The sequence below is a fragment of the Trichechus manatus genome, unplaced genomic scaffold (assembly GCF_000243295.1).
Source record: "Trichechus manatus latirostris isolate Lorelei unplaced genomic scaffold, TriManLat1.0 scaffold00089, whole genome shotgun sequence".
Lineage (NCBI taxonomy): Eukaryota > Metazoa > Chordata > Mammalia > Sirenia > Trichechidae > Trichechus > Trichechus manatus.
The window spans coordinates 9,818,582-9,833,497 of NW_004444025.1; the positions used below are offsets into that span (position 1 = coordinate 9,818,582).

The 14,916-nt window shown below is 41.7% G+C and overlaps 1 protein-coding gene across 2 annotated transcripts in view; it reads right to left on the reverse strand.

The window, feature by feature from the left end:
• The window catches only part of MARCHF1 (membrane associated ring-CH-type finger 1), a 116,898-nt gene that overhangs the window by 8,932 nt on the left and 93,050 nt on the right, over positions 1-14,916 (reverse strand). Inside the window, exon 4 of one of the 2 annotated variants that reach the window (XM_023736624.1) lies at positions 4,160-4,510. The exons of the other annotated variant lie outside the window; for it this stretch is intronic. Coding sequence (XP_023592392.1) covers positions 4,380-4,510 — 131 coding nt within the window. The 3' untranslated portion in view covers positions 4,160-4,379. Of the gene's footprint in view, positions 1-4,159; positions 4,511-14,916 lie in introns of those variants that run through there. 2 annotated transcript variants of the gene reach the window in all.

Here is a 14,916-nt window from a genome sequence, read left to right on the forward strand (position 1 = left end):
TAGAGAACAGTTATATAAATATATTTACCTAACAGAAGATGCTGTTTTAGAAAACAAATTGGCAAAAAAAAAGAACTTTTGATTTTAGAAATTTTAGAGTGGAAGGATGTAATGTATCATATTTATCATCAGTATTTTTGTTAGTCATACACAACTATTTAGATGGTCTCATTTCCTACAAATGTCTTTGATTCTAAAGGAAGAGTTTTTAACAATGAAAAGTATGCTACCTTAGGTTGATTCCTTTGTACCAATGTCTTTCAACCAACATGGATTCAGTGACAGTACTGTTATTATCTAGTGATGCTTATACTCTATCCTGTATTCTGGTACACTGCAGACACATTTTCATTTAAGGACATAAAAATATAGGGACAATTACAGAAAATTGTAGTATAAAAAAGCTTTGTATTTATATATACATTTCTCAAATAACTTACGATAGAAATATCCTTAAAATAGTAGTAATTTTTGACCATTTGTGCAGCTTTCTTTTAACTTTGTCCCACTCTGGGATCAATTCCTCATCTCAGGATTTCACTTTATATATTTTCATTATGTATTTTTCATAATGGAGCAAATGCTCCATAAACCCAAATCCAAACCCACTGCTGTGGAGTCAATTCTGACTCACAGCGACCCTGTAGGGTTTCCAGGGCTGTAAATCTCTACAGAAGCAGACTGCAGCATTTTTCTCTCGGGGGCCACTGCTGGTTTCGAACTGCAGACCTTTCTGTTAGTAGTCAGTTGCTTCAACCACTGCGCCACCAGGGATTGGCAGATGTTCCATAGCATGTCAAATATGAAACGTATTGTAGGCATCTTGGCATGCATTTATTTATTTTTGGAGCAAAGTTTTAGTGTATTTCAAAAGGCTCACATTTTTTAAACAAAAAAAATAACTTCTTAGAAAATCTCAGATGGATACAATATATATTTGCTTCATCCTTGCTTTTTCTGGTGTTCCAGAATTGAACTGAAAATTCAGAGCTCAAAGAACTTTAGAGGTCATTTAGCTCAATTCTCCTTTCTCCTCCTCCTCTAATCCTGCCTGGCTGTTTAATGCCGAAGCTGAGACTACTACCCAATTTTGGGGACCAGAAATTGATCCAGTAACTTTTGATCCTGTCGAAGTTTGATTTGTGCATTGGGTAGAAATAGCAGTTAACTTGTTATTCTTCCTACTTAAAAAATAACTTTCAGTGAAAGTCTTTTTAGGTGATTTTAGTTGTCGTTTTGAAGAATAACCAGAAATAAGTAATGATTCTAATCTTTACAGATAAGTTGTTAATTGCCATCAAGTTGATTCTGACTCATGGCGACCCCATGTGTGCAGAGTAGACTGGACTCCACAGGATATTCAAGGCTGTGACCTTCAGAAGTAGATCTCCAGGCCTGTCTTCTGAGGGGTAGGTTTGAACTGCCAACCTTTCTGCTAGCAGTCGAGTGCTTAACCCTTTGTACCACCCAGGAATTCCTTCACAGATAAGTAGCAGCCACATTTGCAGATATCTGGACTATTTATGGCCATTTATGCTGAGTTATAAAGTGGTATGTATCAAAAGGCAGGTAAAACTAAAAAATACGGATTCTTTTGGCAGAGTCCTCACATTGGCAATGTAGAAGGACTCTTTTTTTTTCTTAAAAAAAAAAAAAAAAAACTATCTTGGAGCCCTGGTGGCACAGTAGTTAAGAGCTACGGCAAGCTACAGATGCTAACCAAAAGGTTGGCAGTTCAGATGCACCAGCCACTCCTTGGAAACCCTGTGGGGCAGCGTTACTCCGTCCTGTAGGGTCGCCGTGAGCCAGAATCGACTCCGCGACCGCGGGTTTGGTTTTGGTGTTTGAGCCCCTACCTTGGTTCTCTCCCTCTATGTCAGGAGAACAGTCATCAGACACACCGACCCACTGCAGGCCAGTGGTTCTCAACGGGGACTGGTTTTGCCTGGAGACACTTGATGATCACAGCTGAGAGAGAAGGTGCTACTGCCTTCCAGTAGATGTACACCGGGGTGCTGCTGAACATCCGAGAATGCGGAGGACAGCCTCCCTCCACAAAAAACTACCAAGTGCAAGATGTCAGCGGTGGTGAGATTGAGAAACCCTGTTTGAGAAGACAGTTACCTGAGCTGCTATTGGGAAAGTTGCAGGAAGGTACAGTATACAAGGTAGACATCTTGGCGTTCTTCACATCTGGAAGAATTTTTGCTGTTAGCTCTTACATAAAAGGAGCCCTGGTGGTGCCGTGGTTAAGCATTTGGCTGCTAAACGCAAGGTTGATGGTTTGAACCCACCCAACGACTCTGTAGGAGAAAGACCTGGCACTCTGCTTCTGTAAACATCACAGCCTAGAAAACCTCTGGGGAAGTTCTGCGCTGTCACGTGGGGTTGCTGTGTTGGAATTGACTCGATGGCACTTAACAACACAACAACAACTGTGACACTGGGCACTAGTTTCTGTGTGTTTGGAAATGATTTCGCCACGGTCAGCCTGGAGATGAAGTGTTCTTTATCTACCAGTTTTAGGAAAATCCCAGGAATTCCAACCTATTACCCCTCCCCGCCCCGGTTGGCTAAATCAAACTGCCAGCTGTTCCTCATAAATGCCAGGAGATTTTCCATTTCTGAGCCTTTGTCCGAGATGATTCTTCTCTGGATTTTCCTTTCTCCTGCATGTGTAAATCCTACTGGTCCCACAAAACCCAACTCAGAATTGACCTCCAGCTGGGAACAAACATTCCCACTGTTCCAGTCCCACACTATGTCTTCCACTTACGCCATGAGTTCACTTGTAACCTATTTTTACTTTGCCGTGTCATAATCCTGACAAGCACAGAATTTGTGTCTGGCTGATCTTCGTTTTCCACAATGCCTCGCTCCGTAGATATTTCAAGGATGAATGAAAGCCTTTGAAGTTCCAGCTTTGATTATTCAGCAGTGTTTTCAATACAACCAGAGGTGACAGCCTTTGTTCGCTTGTCAGCCAAGCTCTGCTGTTGTTGGTGGACAACCTGAAGCCGACTCACTCTTAACCCACATCTCATTTTAGAAATAGCAACCTGAATCCGTATTACACCAGGGGATCTAGGCCAGGAGTAATAGCTGCCACTTTCTCTGCCAGTTCTGGGAGACTCAGTCTGATACTCCACATTCTTATACAGGGTAGCCCTGGATCGGCTTCCTCTGCTCAAGCCATCCTTCCTTTATATGTTCCTGGGAAGTCAAAGCCTCTGGCTAAATTTAGAATGCAGAGTCTCCTCCAGCCCCACAACCAAAAGTCACTTGGGTACAAATCCATTACCCAAATGACCATCTTTTTTTTTTTTTTTTTAATTCAGGTGAAGGTTCACAGAACAAATAGTTTCTCATGAAACAGTAGTACACATATTGTTTTATGACATTGGTTAACAACCCCACGACATGTCAACCCTCTCCCTTCTTGACCTTTTTTTTTTTTTTTTTTGGTGAAAATATACATAGCAAAAAACACCGTTTCAAAAATTTCTACATGCACAGTTCAGTGACATCGACTATGCTCTTCCAATTGTGCTGCTATTCTCACTTTAGATGAAGGTTTACAGAACAAAATAGTTTCTCATTAAACAGTACACATGTTGCCCTATGACAATGGTTAACAACCTCACTACAACACTGTCCTTACTCAACCTTGGGTTCCCTATCACCAGCTTTCCTGCCCCCTTCTGCCTTCTAACCCTTGTCCCTGGACTGCTATGCCTCATTAGTCCTGTTTTGTTTTATGGGGCTGTCCAATCCCTGGCTGAACAGTGAACCTCAGAAGTGACTTCACCACTGAGCTAAAAGGGTGTCTGGGGGCCATATTCTCAGGGTTTCCCCAGTCTCCTTTAGGCCAGTAAATCTGGTGTTTTTTCTGTGTGTTAGAATTTTGTTCTACATCCTTCTTCAGCTCTGTCCAGAACCCTCTTTTGTGATCCCGGTCAGAGTAGTCAGTGGTGGTAGCCGGGCACCAGCTAGCTGTACTGGACTCAGTCTGATGGAGGCCTTGGTAGCTGTGGTCCATTAGTCCTTTGGACTAATCTTTTCCTTGTTTTCTGTTCTCTTTATTCTCCCTTGCTCCCAAAGGGGTGAGACCAGTGGAGTATCTTAGATGGCTGCCCACAGGCTTTTAAGACCCCAGACGTTACTCACCAAGGTAGAATGTAGAACATTGTCTTTATGAACTGTGTTATGCCAATTGAGCTAGATGTTCCCCGAGACCATGGCCAAATGACCATCTTTTTAAAGAGACAGTCTGCTCCTTCTCTTTTCCTTTGACTAAGTGGGTAAGATCGTTGATTCTTATGAAAGAAATCATAGAGAGGTTATCAGATTCTACCTTGGAAAGCTCTCTGTAAGGACCTCTAGAAGACGATGCTAAATGGACAAATAGCTTTTGCTTTCAGTAGTAAGATGTTCTTGCCTCCTTTTGTCAAGATGTAGCAAATGTCTTCACACTCATTTTTGTTGGACGAGGTGATTTCTATGCTGCCTTCTGTAAAGAGGAGTGGATATACACAATAAAGAAGAGTGGTGGTAAAAAAAGGGAAGGCAGAAAATACCACTTCCCTGAGGATTCTGTGTTTAACCCAAGGGATTTTCTGCCCTCACTAATGGGTTTTTGAAGCCATAGCCTGCACTTGGAAATGCCAGGAGCACAAAGTTGCATACTCTTGCCAGTTGAGAAGAAGAATTTGGAAAGTCTAATTTCAGCCAAATGAATCATCTGTTCCTTTCTCTTAAGCACCATGATCAATCTCCACCTCCCGCTTTGTGCTCAGAATCTCCTTTTGGGAGTTTCTGCAGGTTTCAGAATAAACTCTCTGACCATCCCTATTCCTCAAGCATTAGTGGGAAACATTACTTGGAAACAAGGCTTCAAACCAGTTCATTCTGGTTTGATCTCCTGCTGAGAATTTGCCTTTCCACCCCCCTAGATATACTGAATCAGTATCTACATTTTAACAAGATCCCCAGGTGATTCTTACAGATCCCCAGGTGATTCTTAGGTATGTATCGTAAGAATCAGCAGGGGGTGAAACTGGAATGAACCGGTTTAAAGCCCTGTTTGGAAATCCTTGGACAGGAATTGGAGGAGCAGATATTTTGTTCACTACCATTTTCCAAGGAAGCGGGAATCATCTGTTGTCCTTCATAATAGATTCATTTGATTGATTCATTTTCCACAATGTCATGCCAATTCTACAAGAATGGGCAATAAATTCTCAAAGAGTTTCAATATATGATTATTAAATTCTCCCAGGCCTCTTTTTTAAAATTGCATATGCATGATACAGTACTTGAGGGCTGCAGCATCTTCCAGTCATCCTAAAACAATCAAAATGCTAATAGGTTTTCTATGAAAGGCTTAAGATGGTCTGTAGATTTATCCTGCGATATGATACTGACAGACCCAGACCAGACCCAGTGCCATCGAGTCAATTCCGACTCATAGTGACCCTGTAGGATAGAGCAGAACTGCCCCATAAAGTTTCCAAGGAGCACCTGGTGGATTTGAACTGCCAACCTTTTGGTTAGCAGACGTAGCACTTAACCACTACGCCACCAGGGTTTGCACGATACTGAAGATATCACAAATTAGACTTGGAAGAATCAAAATGCTGCATTACTTCTGCCTGGAAGTGTGGTGCCACCAAAATCACAGAAATAAGTTCACAATTTGTAGGAACATTTATATTTAAAGAGTGAGTGAAAGCACTTTAAGACAAAGAAGATGAGCCCCACAGTTTATCCTGGACTCCTGGTAGTATAAACCAGGGCAAAGATTTTCTGGCAAGTCAGGGAGGAAAATTAGGGTGTTTGGGTCAAAGTAACCGTATTTATAGAACTTGAATGAAAGTTGCAAAGGTAAGTTAAACTTGCAAGTTATTTTTTCACATAAGAAATCCTCTCCACTCCTCTCTCTCCCCTCTCCAGTGAGGTTGGGTTGGGAGACAGGGATTGGGATTATATAAAGCTATTTTCCCCTCAGGAACCTCAGACTGGAGCATTATTGATAAGACCACTACAACTATCTCATTTGCTTTATGTCACTATTTCTTCATCTTCATGTCCAGAAACTTTCCTGCCAAGAAATACCAAATTCCAAATGACTCAGACTTTTTTTTTTTTTTTTTTTTTAACATTTTGTTGTGTTTTGGGTGCAAGTTTGCACAGCGTAATAGTTTCCCGTTCAACGGCTTATAATTTGTCCCATGACGTTGGTTGCTATCCCCACAATGTGTCAGCACTCTCCGCATTTCCACCCTGCCTGCCCTGTTTCTGTCCCTCCAGTTTCCCTGCCCCTCCTTGCCTTCTCATCTTTGCTTTTGGGCAAATATTGCCTGTTTGGTCTTGTATAGATGATTGTTATAAGAAGCACATTCTTCATGGGTGTTACTGTTTGTTTCATAGGTCAATCTATTATTTGGCTGAAAGGTGACCTCCAGGACTGGCTTCAGTTCCAGGTTAAAGGGTGTCTTAGGGCGATAGTCTCTGGGCTTCCTCTAGCATCTGTCAGTTTAGTAAGTCTGGTCCTTTTTATGAATTTGCGTTTTGTTCTACATTTTTCTCCCATTTTAACCAGGACCTTCTATTGTGTCCCTGGTCACAGCGGCGTTAGTGGTAACTGAACACCGTCTAGTTCTTCTGGTCTCAGGCTAGAGGAGGCTGTGGTTCATGTGGGCCATTAGTCATGTGGACTAGTTTCTTTCTTGAGTCTTTGGTTTCCTTCACTCTCCTTTGGTCTAGACAGGAAGAGACCAATAGTTGTATCTTAGATGGTCACAAGCTTTTAAGACCCCAGACACTACTCACCAAACTAGGATGTAGAACATTGTGTTTATGAATTATGTTATGCCAGTTGAGCTGGATGTCCCCCGAGACTGTAGTTCTTAGCTTGAGCCCAGTAACTCAGTCCCACGAGGTGTCTGGATATGTCTAAGAAGTTTCTAGAACTGTGCCCCCTATGTGCTCTGTTATATACATGAGTATACATGCAGCACATTCAAATATGTATACACAAATACCCACAGCTCTACCTCTATATGCACACACATACTCCCATATGCTCTCCCACACCTATATAGCATACATATCTACCTGTGTAACCACTCACAAATTTTTTGTTGCTATCACTGTTGTTGCAGAATTGTATGTGTTATAGAATTTACCATAGTTGTCCTTTATTCTTGTGTACGTCTCAGTGTCTTCATTTACCTTGGTCACATAGTGCTGACTTCCTCCATATTGTGTATTGCCTTTCCCTTCACCAGAATTGACATGTGTCTACTATCTAGTAAATGATTCTCCCGCGCTCCCTCTCCCATCCATGGTAACCATCAAATAATGTTGCTTTCTGTGTGTAAACCTCTTCTTGACTTTTTATAAAAGCGGTCTCATAAAATATTTGTCCTTTTGTGATTAACTTATTTCACTCAGTATAATATTCCCCAGATTCATCCATGTTATAAAATTTTTCCAGGACTTCTCATTATTCTTTATTGTTGGGTAGTATTCCAGTGTATGTATGTACCACGTTTTGTTTATCCATTCATCTGTTGATTGACCCTTAGGTTTGTTTCTGTCTTTTTGCAGTTGTGAATAATGCTGCAGTGAACATGGGTGTGCATGTGTTTATTCGTATCGCTGCTCTTATTTCTCTAGGATGTATACCTAGGAGTGGGATTACTAGATCATATGGTATTTCTATTTCTAGCTTTTTGCAGAAGCACCATACTGTTTTCCATAGTGGTTGTACCATTTAACAATCCTATCGCAATGTATAAGAGTTCCAACCTCCTCACAACCTTGCCAGCATTGGTTGTTTTCTGCTTTTTTGATCAATGCCATCTTTTGCAGGGTCAGATTTTATCTCATTGTAGTTTTGATTTGCATCCCACTAATGGCTAATGATCACCGCATCTCCTCATGTGTTTTTTAGCTACCTGAATATCTTCTTTGGTGAAGTGTCTGTTCATGTCCTTTGCCCATTTTATGGTTGAATTGTTTGTCTTTTTGTTGTTGAAGTGTTGACGTTTCCTATAAATTTTAGAGATTAGACCCTTATCAGATATGTTGTTGCCAAAAAATTTTTCCCAGTCTTTAGGTTCTCTTTTTATTCTTTTGGTAAAGTCTTTTGATGAGCATAAGAATTTAATTTTTAGGAGGTCCCAGTTATCTAGTTTATCTTCTGTTGTTTGTGCAATTTTAATTATGTTTGATAGTCTATTTATGCCATAGATTAAGACCCCTAGCTTTGTCCCTATGTTATCTCCCAGGAACTTTTTAGTTTTAGGTTTAACATTTAGGACCTTGATCCATTTTGAGTTAGTTTTTGTGTATGGTGTGCGGTATGGATCCTGTTTCATTTTTCTGCAAATGGATTTCCAGTTTTGCCAGCACCATCTGTTAAAGAGATTATCTCTTCCCCATTGAATGGAGTTTGACCCTTCGCCAAAGATCAGCTGTCCGTGGCTGGATAGATTTACATCTAGCTTCTCAGTTCTGTTCCATTGGTCTATGTGTCTGTCATTGTACCAATACCAAGCTGTTTTGACTACTGTGACTGTATAGTAAGTTCTGAGATTGGGAAGTGTGAGGCCTCCTACTTGGTTCTTTAGTAATGTTTTAGTTATTTGGGGCCTCTTTCCTTTCCATATGGAGCCCTGGTGGTGTAGTGGGTAAGAGCTCAACTGTTAACAAAAACGTCAGCAGTACTTATCTACCAGCTGCTCCTGTGTAGTTCTCCTCTGCTCTGTAGGGTTGCTATGAGTCGGAATTGACTCATTGGCAACAGGTTTTCCTTTCCATATAAAGTTGGTGATTACTTTTTCTATTTTGTTAAAGAATGTTGTTGGGATTTGGATCAGGATTGCTTTATATCTATAGATCACTTTGGGTAGCACTGACATTTTCACAATGTTAAGTCTTCCTATGCACGAGCGTGGTATCCTTTTCCATTTATGTAGGTCTCTTTTGTTTCTTGCAGTAGTATTTTGTAGTTTTCTTTGTATAAGTCTTTCATGTCCCTGGTTAGATTTATTCCTAAGTATTTTATCCTTTTCAGGGCTGTGGTAAATTGTCCCATCCTTCATGAGTTCTGCCACTGGAAGCCCTGCCTTAAAATGAACTACCAGTCAAGTAATGTCTTTTGGTGATCAAAGCTTGTAAATACCAATGAAGTAACATGTTTCATATCCATCGTTTCTGCTCCTATAAAACGACTCTGCTGAGTTGCCATTTTGAATTACTGGATTCCACTGCATGAAGTTCAGTCCATTCCCAGCTCGAGCTGTCTCCTTTCTTTCAATAAATGTCTCAGTTTTGCATTAATCAGAGTACAGATGGTTACTCTAAGATAAGGGATATTGGTCTGTAATTTTATTTTTTTGTGGTATTTTTGCCTGGCTTTGGTATCAGGATTAAGTTGGCTTCATAGAATAAATTAGGGAGTATTCCTTCCTTTTCTAGGTTCTGGAATAGTTTGAGTAGCATTGGTGTCAACTCTTGTCTGAATGTTTGGTAGGACTCTCCAGTGAAGCCATCTGGGCTGGGGCTTTTTTTTGTTGGGAGTTTTTCTTTTTAATGATATCTTCAATTTCTTCTTTCATTGTGGGTCTGTTTAGGTTTTCTGCCTCCATTTGTGTTAGTTTAAAATGACTCAGACTTTTATTCAATTTCTTTGTAGTTGAGAACAGAAACCTTCAAATCTCCAATAAGATTTCCTTTTTTATAGTTAGACTTCTCAAGGGCTGTTTTCATGTGCAAAATCCCCACTTAATCTTAAGGGCTATGGGTTTTATTCCCCAAAATTGGCAACTTTAATCTTTATATCTTTTCCATCCTGACTCAGGTAGCTATTTCGTTCCCTCGAGGCATCAGGCCTGCTGTCCGTTATCCTCTTTGGTCTCAGTTTTCTCATCCATCAGAGCTTGTGGCAGTGATAACCCCCAAACGACTCATGCCTCCCTGTAACCATGGACACTGGACTTAACCGTGTGAAACTTTAAAAAGATTTGCACATGGTGGCTTACTCCCTCTTGCTGCTCTTTTAAACACTGCAACTACAAAGAAGGCAGGCCCAGCTTGCTAGATAATGAGAAACACACAGCCGATCACTCCTCTCACCCCAGCCAACAGTATGCCCACTGCCAGACATGTAAAGGCGGCCATCCTTGATCATCCAGCTGCCAACTGCTGTGCCAGCTGTCTGCAGACACACGAATGAGGCCCGCAGAGATCGGCCAGGTTGGCCCAGACCAGAGGAAATGCCCAACTGATCTGCAGAATTGGGAGCTAAATAATGGTTGTGGTTTTAAGTTATTGAATTTTGGGTTCCTTTGTTATACAGCAAAATCTAACAGATACATCACCTAAAAATGTAGGTAATGATAATATTTACCTCAAAGGGTTGTTGGAGTAAATTAAATGAATTAACAATGTCTAACACATAAAAGGGGGCCCTGAGGGAGCAGTGGTTAAGAGCTCGGCTGCTAACCAAAAGTTTGACAGTTGGAATCCACCAGACACTCCCTGGAAACCCTGTGGTGCGGTTCTTCTCTGTCCTATAGGGTCGCTATGAGTTGGAATTGACTCCATGGCAACAGGTAACCCATAGGAAGCGAGCCCTGGCGGCACAATAGTTAAGTGCTTGGCCGTTAACCGAAAGGTTGACAGTTGGAACCCACCAGCACCTCCTTGCGGGAAAGATGTGGCAGTCTGCTTCTGTAAACATTGACAGCCTTGGAGACTCCATGGGGCAGTTCTTCTCTGTCCTATGGGGTCTTCAAGAGTTGGGATCACCTTAAGGGCAATAGAGTTTAGAACACACATAGAAAGCACCTGTATAAATGTTAGTTGTTGTTGTTATCTGAGTGATCTGAATACTACACGCCTTTAGCTGATGGAATAGTAGATTAAGGGTAGAGCTTTGATTTACACTTACCACTGAGATCTTTCTGGCTTCACTGGGCTGCAACCCTTGGGTTTCCCACCTTGACTTCAGGTAATGACAACCTCCAGAATCCAGGAGGGGAGAATTGCAGTGAGCTGCCAGGCCAGCCCGCTAGCATTTATCAGCGCCACACCTCTCCACCCTGCGCTCCTAGGCATCCCTGCAGTTACAATCCCTTCAGCAGGGAAAACCTCAGAAATTCCACCAAAAATAAACAAAAAGGGCCTTAAATGAGAAAGTAGCAACTGATGGCATGAGATTTGTCAGGAAACATTTATGCCAAATGTTCAGAACACAACCTCAGTTGTTTTGTAAGCTATACCCGCCGGGTCCTTTCAGACTCTTACTTTCCAACCATATTGTTTCTCTGAAAATACATTTCCCTTGGTGGCAGAATAGGGTCCCCATCCTTCTCCACTGGAAGCATGTAGGCTAAGCTGCCTGCAACACCTTACTTTTTTGTTTACTCTTTAAATTGAATTGGGGAAACTGGAAGGTCCCAGGTGGGTGTTTGTAACGTATCTGGGCAACAGGCAAATTACTCATTTCCTCATCTTTAAAACAAGTGACTCTATTATCTCTGAAGTCCCTCCCAGTTTTTAAATTTGAATTCTTGGAGTATTCTTTATGTTTTATGTAGCACATCACATGGCTGGAGACACCTGGAGTGCATCTAAAAGCTTTTTTAAATCACCAAACAGCATTACCTGCCTCATTTAACAGCTGCAGGGACAGTGTATATTTAGAAAAAGCATCTTACTGGCAAGTAGGGATATTTTTGGGTGCTTAGTTTATGCAGAGTTACAGAATGTGTCTGTATACGGGCGTGTGTGAATGGGGGTTGTGGTTTTCCCCTTTATTTTTATTCTGGTTGCTTCTTTCAGCTGGATTCATTAACAAAAAAAAGTTCCACGTGTTCTCTGTTCTAATGGTAATCTTCACTGCGAATAAGCATGTATAGTGAATATGCATTATTTATATAAAGACAGTGGTTCAGTTTATATGATACAAGGTGAAGTTCATGGTGTCTTTGAAAAATGAATTATATAAAGAACCTTTAGAGGACACTCTGTCCAGCTTTCTTAGTTTTACAAATTAGAGAACTGAGCTTCAGAGTGATTAAATATTGTTTCACGATAACTAGCCAGTGTCCAAGGCAGATCTAGAACCCTGGCCTTCTGACAAGCCAGTGTTCATTATATTTGGGGTGTTACATAGCACGTGTAATTGCTTTCAAAGGGAATGTTTAAATAACATTACTGGAAAAGAAACTGTATGGCTTGCAAGGGAGTGATTTTTAACCACTCTAAGAGATGTTAACAGCTAACGAGTATTGCACAGCCATAGTTCTTAGGGGCTGAAGAGTCAGCCACAGCCAGCCACCATTTTTGAGCATCTTCCAATACCAGGTGCTCTCCCAATACATAATGGGGCATGTCCCCTGCCCTGGAGGAGCTTACAGGCTCGCGAGAGAGTTGGGCATGCAAACAAAATCAGTTTGTTATGCTAGTCCGTTTGGTATATGTATTTAAATAGTCTGGGGCACCTACAGTCTCTTTAACAAATAGTATAAATTATTGTTGTTTTGTCCGTATTTTGTGTTTTGTTTTTAACACACAAATCATATACTGGATCACTGTTCTAGAATATCTAAACACAAGGCAAAAGAGAACAACTGTTCCCCTAATTAGAGTTGGCAAGAAGGTGTTAGAGTTTCAAGGACGCAGAGTGAGGTGAGAGAGCTGTCTGGGACATCGTGCCTGTTTAATCTAAAGGGACCACCACTGCAGCATGTGGGAAGGTCTTTCCCCCACTTCCAGCATTGCCATTACAGTTCAGAAGATTTTGTTGTTTTATAGTCAACCTCAATTCTGGTCGATGAAGAACAATTTGTTCCTCTTCAAATACTTTTGAAGGTTTTCAAGATGGATTTAAAATATTTTGACATTCAAATTATATGGTATTTTTCAACAACTTTAAAAGTTCCAATGTCAAAGGAAGATTAAAATAATAACAGTGCATACACATGTCCCCACTATCTTTAAATGTAGACTTTGGGAAGTAAGGTTTTAAATAGAATTTGAACAGAAACCTTTGGCACACAAGTACAGATGATGCCCTTTACAAAAGTCACTACAGGAAGGGGTGGTTTCCATTGGAAGTCATCCAAGTGAGCAGCTGTTCCACTGGCAAGTGGCTCTGGAGGAGTGAATGTGGGCACAGCTTTTTTTTTTTCTAATTTTCTACCGATAATACACCTTTCATGGCCTGCACCCAGTGTGGACGATGCTCATCGCCTCCCTCTCCTTGGATCAGCACTGTCAGTCTCATATATTGGATACTCAGCATCTCAGCTAATCATTTTGTGAACAGTCATTTCTCCATGCCTAAACAGTTCTGTCTCTAGAATTATGGAAGATTACAAATATCAATACACGGTCTCTGGCCTCCTGCACTGCTTTCCCGTGACCAGGGCACTACTTCTTAATAAGTATCTTGCTTCCTGCTTCAAAAGCTCTGAACATAAAAGATAACTGTTACTTATTTTCAGTTGTCTTTATGGATCTGAAAATTAATTATTGAATATTGAATATCATTCAGTCTCTTTTATTAGGAAATGTGACAGAGGGGCCTGAAGGACAGTCTGTCTGGAGATTGGGATCTGGAATCCTGCACCCACCCAGAACTGAGAAAATCCTCAAATAAAAATAAAAGATGGAAAAGCTCGGGCGCAAGGCATTCACACTGTTACTCCTTCTACAACATTGATGGGACCACTTGCCAGGTCCCAGACACAGTGCTGAGTACCAGGGATATGGCGGTGAGCAGGACAGACGAAGCCAGCCTGCTCTGAGCTCAGAGTCTAGAGGGGAGAGTCTGTTTTTGTTTGTTTTTCTCGCCACATCAAAGGAAGATCAAATTGCAATTGTGATAATGTAAGCTTCTTGGAAGGCAGAGCTCCTCAATGTAGCTGCGTGTTAGAATAATCTAACCAGTAAACCAACAGCAGTTGCTGTCAAGTCGACTCTGACTCATGGCAACCCCATGTGTGTCAGAGGAGAACTGTGCTCCATAGAGCTTTCAGTGGCTGATTTTTTGGAAGTTGATTGTCAGGCCTTTTGTCTGAGGCTTCTCTGGATGGACTCCAACCTCCAGCCTTCCAGTTAGCAGTGGAACACATAAAATAAACACACCACCCAGGGACTCCAGAATCACCTAAGAGGCTCTGAAAAAATATCAGTGCTGCAGCTCCACTCCAGATAAGTACATTTAAATCTCTGGATGAAACCCAGGCTTTGTATTGGTCTAGAAATTGCACAGGTAATTCTAATATGCCATCAAGGCCAAGTATCACTGGGGGTGGGGAAGAGGGGAGGAGCAGGCTGCATGGGGAGCACATGGTAGGTTCTTAGCCCTCAGCGGGAATCATAATCACCCTTAATGCTTGCTATGGCACATATTGCTGGGCCCCACCCCTAGGGTTTCTGATTCAGTAGGTTTGGGGTTGGCAGAGGCTGAGAATTTGCTTTTCCGACAAGTGCTCAGGTGGTGCTGATGCTGCTTGCCCAGGGCACACACTTTGGGAACCACTGGGGTAGGAGTAGTTCCAGGAGCTGAACTAGGTTTCTCAGCGGGAGTGATGTTTAAGATAAACCTCAAAGGCTGAGTGGGGTAAGGGAGGTGTGTGAGATACTGTGAGTGAGGACTGCATGTGGAGGTAGAAGGGAGAGGCTGCGAGGAAATGGTTCCATGGAGGGAAAGCTGGGCAAGGGTCTGAGGTAAGGGTGGATATTCAGCAGAGTTGGCTAGAGCCAGATCCTGGGGAGCAGCAGAGTCTCATTACGAAGTTTGGGTTATATTCTAAGAGTAATGGTTAAGAGGGGATAGGACATGATTAGATTGGTGGTTTTGTAAATTTTCTGCCATTACAGTATTGAGCCTGGGTT